This window comes from Leptodactylus fuscus, chromosome 9, assembly GCF_031893055.1.
Source record: "Leptodactylus fuscus isolate aLepFus1 chromosome 9, aLepFus1.hap2, whole genome shotgun sequence".
NCBI lineage: Eukaryota > Metazoa > Chordata > Amphibia > Anura > Leptodactylidae > Leptodactylus > Leptodactylus fuscus.
The window spans coordinates 57,583,097-57,609,019 of record NC_134273.1 but is presented as its reverse complement, the minus strand read 5'-3'; the positions used below and the strand labels follow the sequence as shown (position 1 = coordinate 57,609,019).

Below are 25,923 nucleotides of genomic sequence, written 5' to 3'. Positions count from 1 at the left end.
ACTAAGCTCGGTTGAGCGACAAAACCCACCCTAGGGGTTTACTTGATATCTCCCCGTATTGTGCCGCTGATGGGATGACAGGGAATGGATGATTATGTAGATAATCTGTTTTCCCTTAGTCCCAACAGCGGCACAAGGCTTCCCTCCCTATGTTTGCTATAAGGATTGTAAAAAAAAAAAAAAAAAACGTAAACAAAAATGTACATGTATATACATATGTATAAAGTTGTCTGTATATTATACTCTTGTATTAACACGCGGGGGGAGGATCTCTGTGCCCTCTTATAGAGGCCAGACATGTGTACATAATTTGGCAATTTAAAAATTCTGCCTGTCCTACCAGTACACAGGGGCAGAAAATACCCTGTATTGTGCCGCTGTTGGGACTAAGGGAAAACAGATTATCTAGATAATCATCCATTACTGCATCTGTCAACATCCAAACAATAAAACCTAAGCATTATTTAACCATAATAAAAAAAACCCAACATATAAAAGCAAAGGACATAATGATTTTCCACCATCTTGCCTCACAAAATGTTCAATTAAAAAGTGATTAAGTGATTAAAAAGTTGCATGAAACCCATATTCGTATATCGGTAAAGGCAAAATTTTTTACAAAAAATAAGCCCTCAACCAGCTCTGTCAACAGAAAAATAAAAATATTGTGCTTTTCTGAAGATGGAAATGCATAAATAACAGTTTTTTTCTCTAAGCGCAACCTTATTCTGAAAATTTAATAACACAACATAAAACACAACATAATTTAAGTATCTAAGTAATCGTACAAACCCATAGAATAAAGGTAACATGTTTGTTATGCTGTTCATCTGCACGGGAAAAAATTTTAACGTTATAAGGGTGCCTTCACACGGTGTAGTGTGCTGCTCCTTTAGACACATATGCACGTGTCCAAGCGCGGCGCTTCAAAGCAGAGCCCATTGATTTCAAAGGGTGCCGATTTACGCACGCTACCCATTGAAATCAATAGGTAAAAAAGCCTTTGATTTCAATGGGTAGCACGCATATATCTTGGCACCCAGTAAAAAATCAATGGGTTCTGTTTTGAAGCGCCGCGCTCGGACACGTGTATACATGTCTAAAGGAGCGGCGTGCTACGCCGTGTGAAGGCACCCTAAAGCAATGCCAGATTAGATGTCTCTTTTTACATCCCACCCAGAAAGAGTTAATAAAATTTAGTCAATAGGTTATAGGCACTGTGAAGAGGTAAAATGTTTTGCTTTGTGGTAACAACTGGTTTCCTCTTTATAAGAGTGCCTTCACATCAAGTTATGCAGGTCCACCTGACTGATCTGTTTTTATAGCTGTTTTCCTTACCTCAAAGGACCCATTGCCTCCAATAAAGAAAAAAAAAAACACTCCGTTATGGTCTATGTATGCCCCTTTCCGTTAATTCAAACTGACAGAAAAGCGTGTACTACCGTGATTTTTTGTCCTTTAACCACAACAGATCCATGTTCATTCGTTTTCAATTCTTTTTAGGATGACAGCAACGGACATTAACTGTTGCAGAAAATGAACACAGACTGATTCTGTGTCTGTTCCAATTGACACTAATGTAAACAATGTGACAGACACTATCTTTCATCATCTTTTTTACTTTTGTAACATAAGATAAATTTGTTTATGCAGGAGCAAGGGTTCAAAGGTAGTTTTGGGCTGTGGATAGGGAGTGGAAACGGGTTGGAAAGATGGAGGGAAGGGAGAGATGAGGGGAGGAGATTGTGAGAGGAAGAGGTGAGAACACCGGTATAATATAGAGGACTAGCCTCTGCTTGTGACTTCATCTGCGTGTTGTTGATCGATGATCCGCCTATATTCAACAAATTTCTGCCATCGATGGTTTGCCGTTTCGGCAGCTCTCAAGCTGTGATTGTTCCGGCATCTCAGCAGCTCTCTGGGACGCCATATAATGAGTGTGTTATTGGCATCAATGATCCCTCTTAGCTCAGCTTGAGGAGAACTCTGTTGACTTCTGGCTACCTTCATAGCTCTCGTTGTTTAAGAATTTTACGACAAATTAGATTTTCTTTTTCCCGGCATGTTTAAAATTGGCAAACTGGCAATTTATATTATAGGGGTTTCCCATCCAGTGGAGAAGATCAGATAATATGCAAATGCATGTACAAAATGGACTGAGGGTTAGCTGAATGTTTACACAGAGAAGCAACAGACCTGGCTTTATTAGAACCTGAGATAACCTGCTGCAAGAGCAGTGTAATATAGTATGTGAACATAAATTCATAACAGTCGTGAAACCATGTCATTTGCTGGGATAAAAAGTAGCCTATGAGTTAATCGAAGTTACAAACTATCTATGTGCCAAATTTCATTGAAATTCAGCGTGACTGAGTAACAACCATCCGAACACACAAACATCCAAACTCTCACATTATAATATTTTTTTTTGTTTTTTGTTTTAAAATTCTGATTTTATTAAACATTTTACAATAATACAAAGTTCGTTGAAATAGTCAAGTACAGATACTGAATAAACAATCCAGTGAATGGTACAGAGCAGTAACTGAGAACAAACACGGATTAGAAAATACATTTGCAAATGATGAGATCTAAAACATTCCGCGTATTGAAAAACAACTATCTGAATGAAGATAGATAGAATGGGTGTTTTTAACAGTAATGGAAGCGTGATTGGGGATGGGGAGTAGTGTAGGTGTCAGTATAGAACATATGGAGGTGGGGGGATTTAAACTAAAATGAGAGAGGAAAGGGGTTCAGTGAGGTAGTGGTATATTGGGCAGTGTTGTCTGGTCGGTAAGAACATACTTTATGTAGATGTCTATGAGGAAGAAGCCAGGTCCTCGTACATATCCCACCAAGGGGTACAAATTTTTAGGTAAGTAGCTCGGGTGCGGGATGACCAATGCATTAATTCTTCATATCTAGCAATCTGAAGAATTTTATCTAACCAGAGTCGGATCGTAGGAGGTTCCGATTGAAGCCAGAACAGCGGCAACAGTGATTTGGCCGCTTCAGTGAGGTGAGTAGAGAGATTCACTTTCGAGGGGGAGTAATGGGTCGAAGGTTTGGAGAGTAAAACCATTTCAGGTGTCAGTTTAATGCGTTTTTTCATTATTTTCGATATCTTGGATTCTACTTCAGACCAGAAAGGTTGGATGTCAGGGCAGGACCATAGGATATGGAGCAAGCTACCAGTTTGTGACTTACACCTCCAACACAGTTTTGTGTCCGCCAGACCATGTGTATGTAACCATTCTGGCGTCTTATACCATCTAGTTAGAATTTTAAAATGGGTTTCCTGCAACCTGACGCATCTAGAAAAACCGTGTGAGTTTCTCAGAATCGACTCTACCTCTTCCTCAGAAAATTTGGTATCTAGTTCTTTCTCCCAAGAATAAACATAGTTGGGGATCGAGGAGTTCCGTAAGTTTAAGAGAAGTGTTTTTAAATGAGAAGTCTTTCTAAACTTTGGGTTACCAGAGGATAGCTGAGTTTCAAAAGGTGTTAAAGTCCTGAGTGGGATACCGATCTTTAATATTTCGGTCATCCAGGCCTGGAAAGTTGCATATTGCAAAAAATTCAGTCGGTATGTAGGGATCAATTGTTGACGATCATGGAGAGATATCGGTGATTCATTAGCCACTAGGTCAGTCAATTTAAAGTTGGCAAGTTTGGACCAAAAGACAAGGTCAGCTTGAGAGTGTTTTCGTAAAATTGCTGGTACCGAGGAGGCGGGTAAAATTGGGGATAGGCCAGGAGATAATAAGTGACCATGTGTCGACGAAGTTTCACATGGGCCTCTCAGTAGAATGTTCGGAGGTAAATGTTTAATTGTCTTAGTGTCTGGGGCCCACAGGGAGTGTCTATACATTGGGCCAAAGTGAGCTGATTCAAGTTCAGTAAGGGTTTCGTCCCCTGCTGGATAGGTCATTGTCATCCACCTGGAGAGTTGAATAGCATGATAATACAACAGTATATCGGGGAAAGCCAAACCACCTTTTTGTTTAGGTCTCGTAAGAAGTTGGTAGGATAATCTCGGCGGCTTTTTGGACCAGAGATACTTGGAAGCAATTGATTTGAGGGATTGGAAAAAGGTTTTTGGCAGATAGATTGGCAGCATTTGCATAAGGTACAATATTTTAGGGACTATGTAGGTTTGGTATAAGTTCCGTCTTCCAATCCATGAAAGAAAGGGGAGATCATGCGAGTGGAGAAGAGATTTAATGTCCGTTAATAGGGGTAGATAGTTTCTTGGGTAAAGATCTTCTAGATTGGGGGTGATTTTAACACCTAAATATTTAACAAAGTCATCCCTCCACTTATAAGGAGAGTTAGATCTAATTTGATTTGCTATGGTTTTTGGTACTGAGACATTAAGAATCTCGGACTTGTCGGTATTTATTTTGAAATTTGAAACTTCTCCATATCTAGCTAGGAGGTCAGTTAGTTCGGGTAAGCTTGTTTCAGGGTTCGAGATTAGAAATAGTATATCATCGGCAAATGCCAGTGAATACAGTTCTTGTCTGCCAATTGAAAAACCTGAAATTTTAGGGTGTTGCCTAGTTGCACGTAGAAGGGGCTCAAGCGACAAAACGAATAATGACGGGGACAAGGGGCAGCCCTGCCTTGTGCCATTCGATATCGGAAAATAGTCTGACAGGGAACCATTCACTTTAATGCGGGCGTGGGGCTGAGAGTAGATGGAAAATATAGCATCTATGAAAGGGGGTGGAAACCCAAGAGCACTGAGTGTGTTTCTCATATATGACCAACTGACTCGGTCGAATGCTTTTTCAGCATCCGTGCCGAGCAGAAGAAGTGGTGATTTTTCTTTTTTAGCTACAGCAATAGAATGCAAAAGTCGAATTGAATTATGTTTCCCTTTGCGACCTTTCACGAAACCTGCTTGTCCTTCATCTAAGAGAGATGGGAGGAGATCTCGGATTCTCAGGGCCAGGAGTTTTGCCCATATTTTAATATCTAAATTTAAAAGGGAAATGGGCCTGTAGCTGCTACATATTGATGGGTCTTTCCCCTCTTTTGCTATCAATGTAACATGCGCTTCTTGGGTTTGTTTTTGCATAGGGACACCTTGGAGAAGTGTGTTACAGAACGCGGTCAAAGGGAGGATCAGTTGGGGTTGGAAAGTCTTAAAATATATCAATGGCAGACCATCAGGGCCGGGGCTTTTCCCTATAGGGAAGGTTGAAAGTGTTTTAGTGATTTCCTCGCTGGTGACTGGCATTAATAATTGCTTCCTATCTTGTTCTGACAATCGGGGGAGAGAGATGTCATTAAGAAACTTGTTAGTTTTTTCCTGCCTAGTATGCGCCGAAATATCGGAGTTAGTTTCCAAGTTGTAAAGCGATTTATAATAAGAGTGAAAGGACGAAGCTATGCTTTCTGTATCGTATACTAGCTGACCTTGGGGGTTTTTAACTGCTGCAATATGAGCTCGGGCTCTTTCTTTCTTAATTAAGGCTGACATAATCTTGCCTCCCTTGTTACCGTGGGCGTATAGTTTACATCTAGAGTATAACAGTTGTTTAGCAGTGACAATATTCAAAAGTCCTTTCAGTTTTTCCCTAAGAAGGGATAAGTTATTTTGTACTGCAGTGGAAATGGATTTTTTATGTACTCTTTCTAGAGAGGAGATTTGCGCTAGCAGTGAATCAATTTCCTTTTGTCTCTCCTTTTTTAGTTTGGAAGCTTTTGCAATGAGAAGACCTCTCATAAAGGATTTATGGGATTCCCACACTAACGTGGGGGATGCGTCCTCGGTACCATTAATTCGGAAAAAGGTATTTAGCTCTATGGCTAATTCTGATTTAGTCTCAGGTTTGTCTAGGATGGATTCGTTTAGTCGCCATGACCATTGTCTCGGGGTCAGATCAGGGAGAGAGAAGGTCGTGGTTACAGGTGCATGATCTGAGAAGCAGATCGTGCCAATAGTAGAGAATTGAACAGTCTGGATAAGAGATTGCGAACAAAATACATAGTCTAACCTCTGGTAAGTTTGGTGAGGAGTTGAGAAGAAAGTGAAATCTTTAGATCGGGGGTTAGATAGTCTCCATGTGTCACATAAGCACAGTTTTTGTAAACTAAGGTGTAGGCTACGCAGTGCTCTTTGAGAGTGCGCAGTCTTCCCAGATGAGGCGTCTAATAAAGGATCTAGAATCACATTCATGTCGCCCCCTAAAATAATTTCTCCTTCAGCAAAAAGAGACAGCTCTGTCAGGGCATCTTTTAACCAAGTAATTTGTTTGTTGTTTGGTGCGTAAATAGAACCTAAAGTGAGAGTTCGGTTAGAGATTCTGCCCTTTATAAAGATGTATCTACCCTCTGCGTCTGTGTGTTGCTTCAAGCATGTGAAAGGGGTTGATGCATTGATCGCAATAGCTACTCCTTTGGTCGCAGTGTCAGGGTGACACGAGTGGAACCATTGATTGAAATGTGAGCGTGGCATATGGGGTATCTTGTCTTGCTTAAAATGTGTCTCCTGAAGCATCAGGATGTCAGTCTTTAAGCTTTTTGTGAATCTCTCCAGCCACCTCCTTTTCTCCGGCGAGTTGAGGCCATTAAGATTATAAGAGGTAACATTCAAGGAACGGCCTCTATTAGATGACATCATATGAACTTTGTAAGCACTTACCTAAGCACAATGAGATAGTTGGGACCTGGCTCCTGATCCCGCAGATCCGGGGAGATGACAGTTAACTAGAAGAGGTGAGGAGATAATAAAGGGAAAGGGAAAGGGGGGGGGAGGGGTGAGAGGGAGATGTGAGACAGGAATAGAGTGCAGACAAGACCTTGGGAATGGAAAAGGGTATAGGGAGGGGAGGGGGAAGTAGCTGGTCAGGGAATAGAGTAAATAGGATCACTAGGGAATACAAAACAAAAGTTACACCCACGATTAACTAAACCTTCAGTATCTGGAAGATAACGATAATAAGTAACAGTTCTATAAACTAGCTTCTGGAGCTAATCGAACTAAGTGGGAACGAAGTGGGTCCTGATCGGAAATCAAGCCTCCGAGTAACCGCACAAGAATATTCGTTGAGAAAAATAAACAAGCCAAACAGCCAAGACTGTAGGGAGGGGTCACAGTAGGAACTAACTAACACATAACGGGGTTCAAATAGTGAGTAGGAACTTCTATAAATCAGGTACCCATACTGGACAGTGTACGACAAAGTCCTTTAAGTCCTTAGCATGGTAATAATTGAATAAACATTCTCGAGTAATAGTAGAACAATGCTGTTCAGTCTATAATCTGGTAATAGTCAAGCATGGGGTTTAACTAGTAAACTGTATATTGCAGTTCTATGAAACAAAGTTGGGTCGCAATAGGCAAACCTTCCTATCAATAGCTTCAACTAGAGAGCAAAATGATATATGAATAAATCCATCATGGGGTGAGAAGTCTCCTTCTCATAGCTTGTTTCTTTGCTTTTGGGGATCTGTACCGCTGTTGCCCAGTCCACGAGGAGAGATCCGGCAGGTCTTGAGGGGGTTGTAGGTCCCGTGACGGCATCCATGATGGTATGTCTATAGGCTCTATGTCCAGCATGTCCCAGACTGCAGGCAAATCTTTCGGCGTGTATACTGTCATCCTTTTCCCTCCACAGATAATAGCTAGACCAAAAGGATACAGCCAGGCATACTGTATATTTCTAGCACGTAATTCTTCTAATAGCGGTCTGAGAAGGCGTCGCTTAGCTAGTATAAATGGCGCCACATCTTGATAAATAGAGAGATCAGTCCCTTCTATGGCCACTTTTTCTGCTGTGCGTGCTGCACTCAAAATGGCTGCTGTATCAGTGTAGGACAACAGCCCGCATATTATGTCCCTGGGGGGGTCTCCATGCTTGGGTTTTGGCCTGAGAGCTCTGTGAACCCTCTCAATGACCACCTTAGCTGCTCTCTCAGGGCCAAGTAAGTCAGAAAACAGTGTTTCAGCCATTTTAGGGAGATCATCTGGCAGATATGTTTCAGGGAGTCCCTTTATTCTTAAATTCCTCCTTCTACTTCTGTTTTCTAGGTCTTCAGCTAAAATCAGTGACCTATCTATGAGGTCTCTATGCTGCTGCAGTGTGTCTGAGACATCCTCAGAGTTAGTGCGTATGGCGGCATAAGCATCCTCTAAGACCTGTACTCTGTTTCCCACTGATTTCATTTCAGCTTTTATCTCAGCTAAGTCGGTAAGTACTGGGTTTAGAGCTTTTGCTAGGGCTTTGGCAAGTGTTTTTTGAAGGAAAGTTTTAGAGATATGTCCAGAATCAGACTGCTCACCTTCCATGATGCTTTCAGATTCTGACTCATCCCCCGTCTCTGTCTCGGGCCTACGATCGGGCGCCATCTTGGATGTCACAAGAGGAGAAGGTAAGCTGTTTTTCCTAATAAAGCGCTGTAAATCCCCTTGAGATTTTTGCAGTTTCGGGGTGTTGAGGTGATCCCCCGTCTTTTCCTTCCCTGGCTTGACCATTTCGGCTCACACTGGGGTTTTGCTGCGGCACTTTGGAGGCTTAGTGTGACGGAGCTCTAGCTCTGTGCTTCCATCACGGTGCGCGGTCAGGCTCCGCCCCCCTCACATTATAATATTAGTAGGGTATTGTGGTAGGGAGCATAAAGGAAAAAGGTGGAAGGGGGATTTTGGTGTCTATGAAATCATAATGGAAATGATTGAGTGAGAAGAGTGGTCAATCAGGTATCATGTAGGAAAGCTGGTGCCAATGAAAAATAAAATGTGTTAGAAACTGTGAAAAAGAGTCTGCTGTCACATAAGGGTCTGCCTAATAGATAACTTTGGAGTCCATGTTTTCAGGAAAGTAGATCTGGACATGGTGTTCTAGCGAGCTAACGCCTCCATCCGAAAAAGATTTTTCACTTTTTGAACCCATTGTGAGAAAGATGGGTGGATGATACTCTTCTAGTGAGTAGGAATTTTAGGAAACTTGGCTTTTGCTGCTGCTGCTAATATTTGGATGGCTAGGTCCTCTCTTTTTAGTTGAAAGTTTCCATGTGCATACGTATGTTGAAGATTGTGTTAGTGGTATTTAATACCTTTGTTCAAAAAAGGGTGAATCAACAGGTAGTGCCACCATATGTGCAGAAGGCTGTCCTCCTTTTCTCTATGGCATCGCCAGCAAATGTCTAAAATAGAGGGGTCAATAGTGTGCAGCCATGCCAGCGTTATGTACCTATACGTAAGTATTTTAAGAGGTTTTTTTGTATCCTGATGCAACAGGAGAAGCCGTGTGCATTGGCTAGAATCCTTCTGAGGTCATTAACTGAAAGGTTATCATGAGATCCTTTTCCCATTTCAGTAGGAACCCAGATTGGATGGAGTAGGAATTGATATATCTGTGAGCAAGCTCCTTTCAAGAGCGTATTTCATAGAGAAGGAATCCAACCAAGATAATGACCTCTCGATCAAATACTGTGATAGATAGGAAGCACATGTGGTTGTGAAGGCTGTTTGTTGTAGTAGCCAGGAGGTTGTAGGCACAGTGTACTTATCAAAGAAAGATGACAGATAGTGGTGGTGGAGTCTATTCTAGAGTGTTGTCTGCACATATCCCTTATGGTTTATCAAATATGGAAGGAGGTCAAGGGGCAGTGTGGAAAGTAGGGAGTGTTTTTTTCTAGGTTAATTTCTTTTATGAATAACATTTCTTTTTGTTGGTGTATAAGTGAGGACATCATTTTGTTCCCCTGTCCCCATGGGTGTAGAATTTGCACCTGGAGGCCTGGTATAGCTTGATTGAGCACATATTTAAAAAGTCTCTGACCTTGTCACTGACTTGAGTGAGGTCATTGAGTGTGTTCGTGTAATCTTTATGTGCACACTCCAGTGCTGGGATGCGGGATAGCAGTTTGTCTAAGGGCCTCTTCACACAGAGTTTACACTCCGCTCATTCAGACAATTATACACAAGCGCTTCAAAACACATCCCATTCACTTCAGTGACTTTACGGCTTTACACGCGCTCCCATTGAAGTGAATGGGGTGTGCTTTGAAGCGCTCGTGCATACGTGCCTGAATGAGCGGAGCGTAAACTCCGTGTGAAGAGGCCCTAATGGTCAGTTCAAACAGAGTTTTTTGGCGAGGATTTTGACACTGAATCTGCTTCAAAATCAGCCTCCAAAAAAGCCTCCCAATAGATTTCTTTTGGAGGCTGATTTTGAGGCAGATTCAGCGTCAAAATCCACGCCAAAAAACTTAGAGTGAACTGACCCTTAGGTTCTCTGTCTAGATTTTTTAATATGCCTACTCAGGGAGATTAGTTCTACTCTAATGACCATTTTATTTGCTTCCAAAGAATGGGGTCAGCTAGGAAAATCAAGGTCTTAGCAGCACACATAATATTATAAGGACTCCATTTTGGGCTTCTGCTTCAGCTGAGAAAAGACTCTTCAAAATGTAAGATAGAATAAAAAGACAAGTGACCCAGAACTAGAATCAGTAGCTGTGCCTCTACATAATGCTGCCCTTCAATAGGGCAGCACCAATTTGGTGACATTGGATTCCCATTAATAAAACTCATAGTGATTGTATATTGCTAAAATATACTTTCATTTTCTAATGAGTGGAAGTTCCTAAAAATAATTTGCATTTGCAGGGACAGTACTGGCCACTTGCAAGCTGAGCTCCATTGCTTTAGCCTAGGAGTTCAAAGCGACTTTGACCACAACTAAACATTGCTGTGTGGCCCTGTGACTTCTTCACTAATGTAAGTAAATAGAGTTACACTGAAACCTAGTGGCTTTTGTGACTGTGACTTCTAGTTACAAAAAAAATAAAAAATAATAATCCTAGAAATATACAATTTGTTTGGGGCCCTACTGTGTCATGTGATTGGCAGCTGGAGCCAGACTCAATGAGTCATACATGATTTTAGAGCGTACCAGAAGTCAGTTACTATACGCAATTTTATGAGACTCACATGAAGTCTGTGACCTATACATTCAAAATTAATTGACAGGGTCGCAAATGCAGACAGATATAAGACCTGCTCCATAACTTGCAGCTCTTCAATTTGGCCCGGACACACAGCCGCAAAAACGTCTATATGTATGTGCCCAATGAAATATAATAGTCCATAATTTTATTCACAATTGTGGATATAAAGTATGGTCATGTGCAATACATTAAGTCAAAACTGGACTCCCCCCAAATCACCACCCGTTAATACAGCCATCTGAAAGCTGCCAAAATCTTTCTGTAGATGGCAGCTCCCAGAGATAAAGTCAGTCTTATTGTGACACGCTCAGTGTTCTATATATGCAATTTAGCCTCACTTTTCTCTGGGGGCTGCCATCTTGGATTTCCCTTACACTGAGCTTTCCCTTAGCAACTTGCTTCTATGTACAGACCACAAAAGGGAGACAACATCATAGAGAAGTGACAATACGCATGTACACATGGTGCTGACATCACCTACAATATTGAGATTTTTTTGTCATTTTTCATTCTCTCTTCTAAACACGTACCTGCCATGAATTCCACTGTTTGCACTGTGTCTCATCCTTGAGGCATTTTCCCAAAATATTGCATAAATGAAGGGGGTGGGAATTGCATTGCTAAAAAATTATTTACAATTCTAACTTGATTTACAGTCTCACTGCAACATAGTATCTAAGGCTCCAAAAGAGACACACTGCATGTCCATCCTGTTAAAGGAGAGAAAAACAAACGCGCACTAAATACGCAATAGAGAACGTTACGTAAAACAACCAAAAAATGCAATGCGTCTGTGCTGTTTTTTTTTATTCCAAGGGCCTATTTTTTTTTTTATTTTTTTTAAGCAGTGTTTGTCTATGTGAGAACTTACCCTAAGACTGTTTTTGGATGGGCCACTTCATCTATCCTGTTTTTTCATGCAACTTTGGATGACCATACATACTCACAACCTATGGGATTCTGAAACAGTACCTACAGTTGCTACTCCATTTTGAAAAGTGAGTTTGTAGTGACTGTCTCTCTGCTGTCTCAAATATCATGTCTTCTGAAACTGAATCTCTCAAAGACTGAACTACTGCTGTTTCACCATCTAATAGACCTGTCCCTGATATATTCATTGCAATCTCTAGCTTTACTATAACTTCTAGGTAGCAGGCCCGCTACCTCCCGGTTGTGTTAGACTCATATATTTCCTTCAACGCCAAGATCTAATCACTCACACACTTGTATCATCTCCACTTCAAAAACATCTCCAGAATACACCCTTTCCTTACCAGAGATACATTAAAGACACTTATTGTCTCTCTGATTCATTCTCGCCTTGACTACTGTAACTCCTTACTAATCGGTCTTCCCCTTACTAAACTCTCCCCTCTACAATCTATTCTGAATGCAGCGGCCAGGCTCATCTATCAGTCTAGATGCTACAGTGATGCCTCTGGTCTGCGTCAGTCATTATATTGGCTGCCTATTCATTACAGAATACAATATAAAGTTATCACCCTCATCCACAAGTTTCTCCATAATGCTGCACCTCCCTACATTTCCTCCCTCATCTCTGTCTACCGCCCAACCCGTGCTCTCCGTTCACTCAATGACCTAACACTTACATCCTCTATTATCAGAACCTCCCACGCTCATATACAAGACTTCTCCCGAGCTGTACCACTTCTCTGGAATGCTCTATCCTGGACATTCAGATTCTCAATTTCTACATCTTCAAGCGCAAACTAAAAACGCATTTTTTCCAGACAGGCCTACCACAATTCCTAATGCAAACTCTTCCATACCATAATTGGAATCCCTAAAACAAACCCTCCTCTGTTTCAGCTCCTACATCACCCCACATGATATAATGCTGTTTGAAACTAACTTTATTTGTCCAGGCACCATCTGCAAGGACATGACTGGTGACGGCTCATACAGTTTTATGTTTGTGTAATGTCAGTAACCTCTATTACAAAATTGTCTGACCACTGTATCCCCTGATGCCGCCCCTGCTATATCTTGTGTCAACCCCTCTACCTCATAGATTGTAAGCTCTTGTGAGCAGGGCCCTCAGTTCCATTGTGTGAAGTGACTATTTCTTTGTAATGTATCTTTTTGTCTGTACTTGAACCCTATATATAAAATGTATTATTATTAGAGATGAGCGAACAGTGTTCTATCGAACACATGTTCGATCGGATATCAGGGTGTTCGCCATGTTCGAATCGAATCGAACACCACGTGGTAAAGTGCGCCAAAATTCGATTCCCCTCCCACCTTCCCTGGCGCCTTTTTTGCACCAATAACAGCGCAGGGGAGGTGGGACAGGAACTACGACACTGGGGGCATTGAAAAAAATTGGAAAAAGTCATTGGCTGCCGAAATCAGGTGACCTCCATTTTAGACGAATAGTGGATTTCAAATCCGGGTCATATGAGAATGTGAACTTTGTGACTATGAGACAGGGATAGCTGTACAGGCAGGGATAGCTAGGGATAACCTTTATTTAGGGGGGAATGTTATTAAAAATAACTTTTTGGGGCTCTATCGGGTGTGTAATTGTGATTTTTGTGAGATAAACTTTTTCCCATAGGGATGCATTGGCCAGCGCTGATTGGCCGAATTCCGTACTCTGGCCAATCAGTGCTGGCCAATGCATTCTATTAGCTTGATGAAGCAGAGTGTGCACAAGGGTTCAAGCGCACCCTCGGCTCTGATGTAGCAGAGCCGAGGCTGCACAAGGGTTCAAGCGCACCCTCGGCTCTGATGTAGGAGAGCCGAGGGTGCACTTGAACCCTTGTGCACCCTCAGCTCTGCTACATCAGAGCCGAGGGTGCGCTTGAACCCTTGTGCACACTCTGCTTCATCAAGCTAATAGAATGCATTGGCCAGCGCTGATTGGCCAATGTATTCTATTAGCCTGATGAAGTAGAGCTGAATGTGTGTGCTAAGCACACACATTCAGCTCTACTTCATCGGGCTAATAGAATGCATTGGCCAGCGCTGATTGGCCAGAGTACGGAACTCGACCAATCAGCGCTGGCTCTGCTGGAGGAGGCGGAGTCTAAGATCGCTCCACACCAGTCTCCATTCAGGTCCGACCTTAGACTCCGCCTCCTCCGGCAGAGCCAGCGCTGATTGGCCGAATTCCGTACTCTGGCCAATCAGCACTGGCTAATGCATTGTATTGGCTTGATGAAGCAGTGCTGAATGTGTGTGCTTAGCACACACATTCAGCTCTACTTCATCGGGCTAATAGAATGCATTGGCCAGCGCTGATTGGCCGAATTCCGTACTCTGGCCAATCAGCACTGGCTAATGCATTGTATTGGCTTGATGAAGCAGTGCTGAATGTGTGTGCTTAGCACACACATTCAGCTCTACTTCATCGGGCTAATAGAATGCATTGGCCAATCAGCGCTGGCCAATGCATTCTATTAGCGTGAACTGAGTTTGCACAGGGGTTCTAGTGCACCCTCGGCTCTGCTACATCAGATTGCTACATCTGATGTAGCAGTGCCGAGTGTGCATCAGATGTGTAGTTGAGCAAAACTGACTCAGCACTGCTAAGTCTGCATTCGCATAGGAATGCATTGGCCAGCCTTCGGCCAATCAGCGCTGGCTCTGCCGGAGGAGGCGGAGTCTAAGGTCGGACCTGAATGGAGACTGGTGTGGAGCTATCTTAGACTCCGCCTCCTCCAGCAGAGCCAGCGCTGATTGGTCGAGTTCCGTACTCTGGCCAATCAGCACTGGCCAATGCATTTCTATGGGGAAAAGTTAGCTTGCGAAAATCGCAAACTGACAGGGATTTCCATGAAATAAAGTGACTTTTATGCCCCCAGACATGCTTCCCCTGCTGTCCCAGTGTCATTCCAGGGTGTTGGTATCATTTCCTGGGGTGTCATAGTGGACTTGGTGACCCTCCAGACACGAATTTGGGTTTCCCCCTTAACGAGTTTATGTTCCCCATAGACTATAATGGGGTTCGAAACCCATTCGAACACTCGAACAGTGAGCGGCTGTTCGAATCGAATTTCGAACCTCGAACATTTTAGTGTTCGCTCATCTCTAATTATTATTATTATTATTATTATTACTACTACCAATAGCTCTTCACTATCATAAGGACTTACTGTCATCGCTGGGCTGTTAGAAAGCTCCCCCAACAGTACTCTTCCATAGACTTGTACTGTCAAAAGGGTATTCCTCACAACCCAGCAATGATGCTGAGCGGTAAGTCCCACCCTTATGACATTGCGGAGATATTGCTGCCAAAATTTACAGCACCGATATCTTCATAACTCTTCTATGTTGACTCTGCCCATTCTCATCCATTTTTCTTTGTGCCCCCACACAATATAATGCTCCTACAGTCACCCTAACATTATATGCCCCCACATTATAATGTTCCCCTCCATTTGCCCCATAGTATAAACTGAGGAAACTAAAGGAGGTATTAAACTGGGGCAGCTGGAGGGTAATATTAAACCATAGGGGTAGCTATAGTGGGACATTAAACAGGGGGCAATTAAAGGAGGACATGTCAGTTTAATACCCCCTCCAGCTGCCCCCAATTTAATGCTCACTTTAAAGTTCCCCTTCATCTGCCCCATTTAATTTCCCCTTCATCTGCCCCATTTAATTTCCCCTTCATCTGCCCCCAGTTTAATGTCTCCACCTCCATCTTGCCCAGTTAATGCCACTCTTCATCTGCCCCCAGTTTAAGTCCCCCCTCTATCTGCTCCCAGTTTAATGTTCCTCTTCATCTGCCCTGGACAGGGCACATTAAGGCCTAGGGAGAATGGTTATCGGTGGCGGAGAGGGATATTTGTTGGCATAGTCGGTTTTGCCTCCTTAAAGTTACAGTAGACTATGTACGCCATTTACAAGATGGGGGGTCTATCAGCTCTAGTGGCCCAGTGGCGGTTATCCGGATTGGATTTCTTCCTTAAGTTAGCAAGTTTGGAAGATATCACACAACATTTTTTTCATATGTTAGGCCCTTTAGGGATGGCGTAGGGAGTATGTGCGCAGTAGATGGTGCTTGATCACGCACAACATTTTGTTGAGGCTGGCATTTGCATCCCCACTCTTCTGTTCTTCCATTTTGAGGCTGAGTTGTTTGCCACTAAGTGCCGTTTGGCTTTTTATAGCGCCCTCTGGGTCAAGGAACTTGTGTATAGATCAAAGCAGAAGTTAGGTGGGTTGTTGGAGGGTGATGTGTTGGTTACTGAGGGTTTAGTCAGGATAAGGTTACGGTGTTCATAGACCGACGCAACAAATAATGGTACTTGGTTAACACTGAAAGCCATGGATAAACTGGTTTGCCCTGTGTGCATGCTAGCCCATTACTCAGCGTTAAAGCCGGAGGCTACCAATTTCCTGGCGAACTCTGATGGTTCCTCCTTAACTTGCACTTTTCACAGAAATTCTGCAGAGGTTTCCTTTGCAGACTTTCCACTTCAATTATACTTATAAGAAAACTAGTGGAGTTTCCATACACATAATTGACATGCTGCGATTTCCAAAACTGGAACAGTTTTGGAAATTACAGCATTTCCGCTGCACATATTTTTATGCAATGTGTGAATGGTATTCACTTAGAATTCCATTCGTCTTGCAGGGACTATAAAACGCTGCGCTTCTTCCGATGATGTTCATGCCACGTGGAGCCCTGGCCTAAAACAGCATGACTATACACAAGATCTCGATTACTATTACGCAAAGTGATAAAACATTTTTGTTGAGTGCTTCTTTAGGGGGCTATTCCCAACTTATGGGTGAGCCAGGACCACCAAGTCCAAACCATATCAAATGTTCTGCTACTAAACTTTTTATTCACCTGTTATAATATATACCATATTTTTTGTTCTGTAAGACACACAAAACCATAAGATGGACCTAAGTTTTAGAGGAGGAAAATAAAAAATAAATAAATTAAGCATTAAATGGTAAAATATTTAAAATATAGGAGCTGTAGTTTTGTAAAAGCTGAAAAGCCTCATTGGCAGGTGGCCCTGCAGCTACACAGGGATGCATAGGGCGTCTTTTTTGCGGGGCCAGATGTACTTTTTAGGTATATCATTTTGGGGAATGTCTATTGCTTAGATCACTTTTTATTCAAAAAACCCCTTTTTTTTTCTTCCCTGCTACGAAGTTCACCATACAGAATTTTTTTTATTTTTTACATTGTTTGTAGAAACCAGACATTTTTGTACATAGGGATACCTAATGTTTATATGCTTCACAGTAATATTCTACTTTTATATGTATTCTAAGGAAAGAGGGTAATTTAGAACGTTTACATTTTTTAAATATTTTTTTCTTTTAAACTTTTTTTTTAAACTATTTTATTAGCTTCACCCCCCCCCCCCCCCCAGTGTATTGCAGTCTATGGGAGATTCTATACATTACTATTTAGGCTGGTCATAGACCAGCTGCAATAGTAGCATTACTATGACAGGCCTGGGAGCCTTCATTAGGCTCCTGGCTGTCGGAGAAATAGGTGATTGCACTGCGTGAGATCCAGCCTGGAACAAGAAGGGTACGGGGTCGATGAGGACCAGCCCTGGGGGGCTATTTTCACACTTAAAGGGGAGCCTTGAAGTAATAAGTACATTGCAGCGGAGACCCAGTAGCTATGGTGACCGCTCTGCAGCAGAGTGGCCGCCATAATTTTTACAGACCCAACATCTATTGTAATAGCATGGCAGATGCTGGGATGGGTTTGCTGCAACACCCTGTCCTTGCAGCCCAAGGCCCTCACATTGTCCCACTCCTGCCACTGCACTAAGCCAGCGGCAGCAGGAGTGGGGCGATGCTGTGATCCTGCTCCTCAGTGTGCTTTCCCCCCACCAAAACACCTTCCACATTCACAGTATAAGAGCCCCCCCCCCATTTTCCTCCCAAATTTTTTGGGAAAACAAGTGCGTCTTATAGTCTGAAAAATACAGTATGAGAAGAGTATAATATAATCCAAGTATCACTATAGATGAAATTAAACAGCATTTTTATTTGTTTCTTACTTGGTCACACCAAAGATCACCAAAACATTATAGAATATACAGAATGTCAGGAATTAAACATGAAGAACATTTGTTTTTTCTTTGCTTGTAGTTTCAGTCTTCTTTTTCCTGTATTTTGCTGATGCTTTATGTAGCACAGGAAATAAGATGATACAGATCATGATTCATGTGTAGACATTATGCTGTAAAAGAAAAGAATAGAAAAGATGAAGTTCTCTGTATCTAATGCTATAAATACATAATACTAGAAACATTCCTGGAGATAGAGACCATTGTCACTTGTAATCATATATTCTGAAATATTCATTACTAGAGATGAGCGAACACTAAAATGTTCGAGGTTCGAAATTCGATTCGAACAGCCGCTCACTGTTCGAGTGTTCGAATGGGTTTCGAACCCCATTATAGTCTATGGGGAACATAAACTCGTTAAGGGGGAAACCCAAATTCGTGTCTGGAGGGTCACCAAGTCCACTATGACACCCCAGGAAATGATACCAACACCCTGGAATGACACTGGGACAGCAGGGGAAGCATGTCTGGGGGCATAAAAGTCACTTTATTTCATGGAAATCCCTGTCAGTTTGCGATTTTCGCAAGCTAACTTTTCCCCATAGAAATGCATTGGCCAGTGCTGATTGGCCAGAGTACGGAACTCGACCAATCAGCGCTGGCTCTGCTGGAGGAGGCGGAGTCTAAGATCGCTCCACACCAGTCTCCATTCAGGTCCGACCTTAGACTCCGCCTCCTCCGGCAGAGCCAGCGCTGATTGGCCGAAGGCTGGCCAATGCATTCCTATGCGAATGCAGACTTAGCAGTGCTGAGTCAGTTTTGCTCAACTACACATCTGATGCACACTCGGCACTGCTACATCAGATGTAGCAATCTGATGTAGCAGAGCCGAGGGTGCACTAGAACCCCTGTGCAAACTCAGTTCACGCTAATAGAATGCATTGGCCAGCGCTGATTGGCCAATGCATTCTATTAGCCCGATGAAGTAGAGCTGAATGTGTGTGCTAAGCACACACATTCAGCACTGCTTCATCACGCCAATACAATGCATTAGCCAGTGCTGATTGGCCAGAGTACGGAATTCGGCCAATCAGCGCTGGCTCTGCTGGAGGAGGCGGAGTCTAAGGTCGGACCTGAATGGAGACTGGTGTGGAGCGATCTTAGACTCCGCCTCCTCCAGCAGAGCCAGCGCTGATTGGCCGAATTCCGTACTCTGGCCAATCAGCGCTGGCCAATGCATTCTATTAGCCCGATGAAGTAGAGCTGAATGTGTGTGCTAAGCACACACATTCAGCACTGCTTCATCACGCCAATACAATGCATTAGCCAGTGCTGATTGGCCAGAGTACGGAATTCGGCCAATCAGCGCTGGCTCTGCTGGAGGAGGCGGAGTCTAAGATCGCTCCACACCAGTCTCCATTCAGGTCCGACCTTAGACTCCGCCTCCTCCGGCAGAGCCAGCGCTGATTGGCCGAAGGCTGGCCAATGCATTCCTATGCGAATGCAGACTTAGCAGTGCTGAGTCAGTTTTGCTCAACTACACATCTGATGCACACTCGGCACTGCTACATCAGATGTAGCAATCTGATGTAGCAGAGCCGAGGGTGCACTAGAACCCCTGTGCAAACTCAGTTCACGCTAATAGAATGCATTGGCCAGCGCTGATTGGCCAATGCATTCTATTAGCCCGATGAAGTAGAGCTGAATGTGTGTGCTAAGCACACACATTCAGCACTGCTTCATCACGCCAATACAATGCATTAGCCAGTGCTGATTGGCCAGAGTACGGAATTCGGCCAATCAGCGCTGGCTCTGCTGGAGGAGGCGGAGTCTAAGGTCGGACCTGAATGGAGACTGGTGTGGAGCGATCTTAGACTCCGCCTCCTCCAGCAGAGCCAGCGCTGATTGGCCGAATTCCGTACTCTGGCCAATCAGCGCTGGCCAATGCATTCTATTAGCTTGATGAAGCAGAGTGTGCACAAGGGTTCAAGCGCACCCTCGGCTCTGATGTAGCAGAGCTGAGGCTGCACAAGGGTTCAAGCGCACCCTCGGCTCTGATGTAGGAGAGCCGAGGGTGCACTTGAACCCTTGTGCACCCTCAGCTCTGCTACATCAGAGCCGAGGGTGCGCTTGAACCCTTGTGCACACTCTGCTTCATCAAGCTAATAGAATGCATTGGCCAGCGCTGATTGGCCAATGTATTCTATTAGCCTGATGAAGTAGAGCTGAATGTGTGTGCTAAGCACACACATTCAGCTCTACTTCATCGGGCTAATAGAATGCATTGGCCAGCGCTGATTGGCCAGAGTACGGAACTCGACCAATCAGCGCTGGCTCTGCTGGAGGAGGCGGAGTCTAAGATCGCTCCACACCAGTCTCCATTCAGGTCCGACCTTAGACTCCGCCTCCTCCAGCAGAGCCAGCGCTGATTGGCCGAATTCCGTACTCTGGCCAATCAGCACTGGCTAATGCATTGTATTGGCGTGATGAAGCAGTGCTGAATGAGTGTGCTTAGCACACACATTCAGCTCTACTTCATCGGGCTAATAGAATGCATTGGCCAATCAGCGCTGGCCAATGCATTCTATTAGCGTGAACTGAGTTTGCACAGGGGTTCTAGTGCACCCTCGGCTCTGCTACATCAGATTGCTACATCTGATGTAGCAGTGCCGAGTGTGCATCAGATGTGTAGTTGAGCAAAACTGACTCAGCACTGCTAAGTCTGCATTCGCATAGGAATGCATTGGCCAGCCTTCGGCCAATCAGCGCTGGCTCTGCCGGAGGAGGCGGAGTCTAAGGTCGGACCTGAATGGAGACTGGTGTGGAGCGATCTTAGACTCCGCCTCCTCCAGCAGAGCCAGCGCTGATTGGTCGAGTTCCGTACTCTGGCCAATCAGCGCTGGCCAATGCATTCTATTAGCCCGATGAAGTAGAGCTGAATGTGTGTGCTTAGCACACACATTCAGCTCTACTTCATCAGGCTAATAGAATACATTGGCCAATCAGCGCTGGCCAATGCATTCTATTAGCTTGATGAAGCAGAGTGTGCACAAGGGTTCAAGCGCACCCTCGGCTCTGATGTAGCAGAGCTGAGGGTGCACAAGGGTTCAAGTGCACCCTCGGCTCTCCTACATCAGAGCCGAGGGTGCGCTTGAACCCTTGTGCAGCCTCGGCTCTGCTACATCAGAGCCGAGGGTGCGCTTGAACCCTTGTGCACACTCTGCTTCATCAAGCTAATAGAATGCATTGGCCAGCACTGATTGGCCAGAGTACGGAATTCGGCCAATCAGCGCTGGCCAATGCATCCCTATGGGAAAAAGTTTATCTCACAAAAATCACAATTACACACCCGATAGAGCCCCAAAAAGTTATTTTTAATAACATTCCCCCCTAAATAAAGGTTATCCCTAGCTATCCCTGCCTGTACAGCTATCCCTGTCTCATAGTCACAAAGTTCACATTCTCATATGACCCGGATTTGAAATCCACTATTCGTCTAAAAAGGAGGTCACCTGATTTCGGCAGCCAATGACTTTTTCCAATTTTTTTCAATGCCCCCGGTGTCGTAGTTCCTGTCCCACCTCCCCTGCGCTGTTATTGGTGCAAAAAAGGCGCCAGGGAAGGTGGGAGGGGAATCGAATTTTGGCGCACTTTACCACGTGGTGTTCGATTCGATTCGAACATGGCGAACACCCTGATATCCGATCGAACATGTGTTCGATAGAACACTGTTCGCTCATCTCTATTCATTACTCATCTACAGTGGCTTGCAAAAGTACTCATACCGCCTGAACTTTTTCACATTTTGCCACCTTACTACCATAAAATTAAATGTATTTCATTGAGATTTTAAGTGATAACCAACACAAAGCAGCAGATAATTGTAGAATGAAAATGATATGTGGTTTTCAAAATGTTATCAAAATAAAAATTTGAAAAGTGTGATGTGCAAAAGTATTCAGCCCCCTTATATTAATACTTTGTAGACCCACCTTTAACTGCAATACCATTCACAATTTTTTGGGGGGTATGTCTCTACCAGCTCTACGCATCTAGAAACTAAGATTTTTGCTCAAGCTCAGTCAGATTGGATGGAGAGTGTCTGAACAGCAATATTCATGTCTTGCCACAGATGCTCAATGGGATTTAGGTCTGGACTTTGACTGGGCCATTCTAACACATGACTATTCTTTGATCTAAACCATCCCACTGTAACTCTGGCTGTATGGTTAGGGTCATTGTCTTGCTGGAAGGTGAATCTCCTTTCCAGTCTCAAGTCTTTTGCAACCTCCAACAGGTTTTCTTATAGGATGGCTCAGGATTTAGCCCCTTCCATATTCCCATCAACTCTGCCAGATACCATGGGCTGCAGATTTTTTTTTTTTTAATAGTCCGTTACCTGCTGGAGTAACTCCAGCAGGTAACGGTCCCTATTTACTTACCGACCCTGGCTCCTGCTCCAGTGATTCTTCTTCTGTAGAGGCTGTGAGCAGGAGCCAGGATCAGTTTGCGAACCCCACAAACTATCATTATACTCGGGCTAGGTTTTTGTGTTTTTTTATGTGTTACTAATAGTTTTTGGTTTTGTGTTGCAGGGAATATGTAGCTAGGAAATCTACAGTAAGAGAACGTAAGCATGCTTGGGATAAACAGCTAATAATATAAGGGACTAGACTAGATGGACTAAGTGGCCTTTTTCACCAATCTTCTATGTTTCTATGTTAAAGAGAGAACTGTCAATGGATCAAAAAATAATAAAAGATAATAGCGGCATAATCAACACGTTTCTATGATTGTATAACACATGGGGCTCTCTCCTGTTTACATCAATCAGATGCTTTGATTCCTATTGATAATGGCATCAAGGGGGTTAAAAGTTTCTGGATCAGCGTCAGCTGCTGACCCCAGACAATAGCTTTAGGCTTGTTCAGAGAATTAAAAAATTCAGACTACAGTATCAAAGGGGTTAAATGTCCAGGAGAAAAAGTCATCTATGATGTGGACAGTTGACCACATCATAGTAGCTTTAAATCAAGAGGGCCAGCACTGGGTCCTGGTGTTCAAATGCCGCCAAGGGCGAAAAAAAAAACATCTGCAAGGAGTTTGAATGCTCTCCCCATGTTTGCATGGATTTCCATCCCATATTCCAAAAAAGACATACTGATAGGGAAAAATGTACATTGTGCGCTGTATATGGGCTCACAATCTACATTAAAAAAAAAAAAAAAGAGTAACTTTAAATCTGTACAGAAAAGTAACAAATACAGTTAAAAAATGTAAGGTTTATATACATAGCGCAAGAGATCTAATTTCACTTTTGGAGACACTGAGCAAAGCACTTAGAAAAATACTTTAGTATTAGTGGACAGCTAAATGCACATGGTGACAACATAATTTTATGAAAGAAATTTTTTGAGGGAAGTCCTCAGTAGTTGATACCTTTTTTAATGGCTAACTTAAAAAAAATTTTGATGACATATCGAGCTTTCGAGACTCTATAGAGGTCTCTTCATCAGGATGGTATAACACAATTTCTGGAGTTAATATATATCCATATTTCCAGATCCCCCTCTCCTGTGCTACAGACAGCCACCAAACCTCAGGAATATGATTATTAGCAGCTCACTGTCACCTCCAACTAACAAAGGAACATTTTCATGTGGACAGAAGAGGTGTAAATCCTGCCCTCACATACTGACCATGGATAAAATAAAGATCCCGAACTCTGATCGACACTACAAGATCCCAGGTAACTTCACCTGCAGCACACCTAATATGGTGTATTTAATATTTTGTGCTAAGTGTCCTGGGGGCCTGTATGTAGGTGAGACAGGACAGTCACTTAGGATGAGGATGAACTCACACAGACATACGATTAGAGAACAGAGAATGGACCTCCCTGTGCCAAAACACTTCTGCAATGAAAATCATAATATGACCCAGGATATGAAGATCCAGGTACTAAGAGGAAATTTCAAGAGCAGAAAAGATCACCTCATATGGGAGTTTAAACTTATGGTGAACCTTAACACTCTCCAAAGGGGGTTAAATCAGGCCCAGGGTTTTATGACCTTTTATAACCACTAGACACCACGTCACTGATCAAAAGAAGCTACAAACCCAGAGAACTTTCCTGTGACCTGATATACATGTTTTTTAAACTGTTTATTTACATGTTCTGTTTTCCATCTATTTTGCATATAACACTCCATCTCTCTGTGTATATATATATATATATATATGCCTAACTCCAGAAATTGTGTTATACCATCCTGATGAAGGGACCTTTATAGTAGTCCCGAAAGCTCGATATGTTATCAAAATTTTTTTTTAAGTTAGCCATTAAAAAAGGCTAAAAGGAATTTCTTCCAAGGAAAACCAGCAATCTCAAATGGCATAAAAATCGACTTTGCTTTATTCTTCATAGTTTAAAAAAAAAAAAAAAAAATGTACAGAAATTTTTTTCAAAAAATACATGACATATATAGCAATATTTGACTCACATGGGTGTGGAGAAACGCCAGGGCAAAAAAGGTATCAACTTCTGAGGACTTCTCTCAAAAACTTTCTTTCATTTCATATCCACTGGCTAACACGGTACAAAGACAGTTTTTCTTATACAACATAATTTTATCACACATGGTTGACTGTAAACTATTTCAGAGTCGATGTGTGTTTTGTTTCTTGCATTACTTGGCACATTTCTCATCACCGATATAAACTAACACACTGATAAAATACATAGATTTTTATACTTACCCTTTTCAAAACATTTTGGATATTCCACCCTTCCTCGATCACAAACAACTCTCATCTGTGTGCCAGGAGGAGCTTCATATCCAGATTTACACTGAAATTCTGTACTTTCTCCATGTGCAAGGTAAAGCTTCATATCACTTATCCATCGTAACTGTAGATTATTAACTCTTAAATCCCTTTCGCTTATAGTACAAGGCTCTGAAACAAAACAGGGGAATTTTACCTTATTATTGTAATTTCTTTTTGAATAAAGTAACATTTTAACTAGAGATGAGCGAACAGTAAAATGTTCAATATTCGTTTCGAGTGTCCCCACAATATTCGGCTACTCGAATATCGAATCCTATTATAGTCTATGGGGGGAAAATGCTTGTTTCAGGGGTAGGCAACATTCGATCAAATTACACTTACCAAGTCCACGAGTGAGGGTCGGGCTGGATCCTCCGAGAAGTCTTCTCCATGCAGCGTCCCCGCGGTGTCTTCTGGCTCTGAATTCACTCTGCCAGGCATCGGGCCTGGGCAGAGCCGACTGCGCATGCCCCCACTACAAGTGGACATGCGCAGTCGGCTCTGCCCAGGCCCGATGCCTGGCAGAGTGAATTCAGAGCTGGAAGACGCCGCAGGGAAGCTGCACGGAGAAGACTTCTAAAGGTAGGAGAAGACCCAGCATTGATTGGCCGACTGTATAGCATTCGGCCAATCAATGCTGGTTCTGCATCGAACTTTTCCATTCGAATAGAGTACAAGTATTTCGAATACCGTAATATTCGATCGAATACCTACTCGATCGAATACTACTCGCTCATCTCTAATTTTAACCAATTACTCAGAGACTTGCTATTATGCCATCCAAGCTATTGCAGTATTTGCAAATTCAGTTTCTTCCTCACCAAGCTCTGTAGTAGAGGCAGCAGTGTATAAGATGGAGCTGTCTAAGGGAAGAAGATGGCTACAATGAGGGAAGAATTTTTAAAGTGAATGAGTTAGCTCCAAAATCACTATAAGGCTAAGGCCCCACGGGCCATATCCGCAGCACTAAGGTGCTGCGGGAAGAACCGCTTTGCCTGCACTGAACAACGCCGCAATTTTTCCCACAGCATCTCTGCTGCGGGCAAATCGCGCCGTTTCCATTTTTCTGTGGGACCCCAGCATAAAATTAAACACCAAACAAAGT

At 43.1% G+C, this 25,923-nt stretch overlaps 1 protein-coding gene across 1 annotated transcript in view; it reads right to left on the bottom strand.

The window, feature by feature from the left end:
• Positions 1-25,923, bottom strand: part of LOC142217853 (coagulation factor XIII B chain-like) — a 155,945-nt gene that overhangs the window by 110,044 nt on the left and 19,978 nt on the right. The window contains exon 7 of the mRNA XM_075286173.1: positions 24,750-24,947. Within this exon, the coding sequence (XP_075142274.1) occupies positions 24,750-24,947 (198 nt within the window). The remainder of the gene's footprint in view (positions 1-24,749; positions 24,948-25,923) is intronic.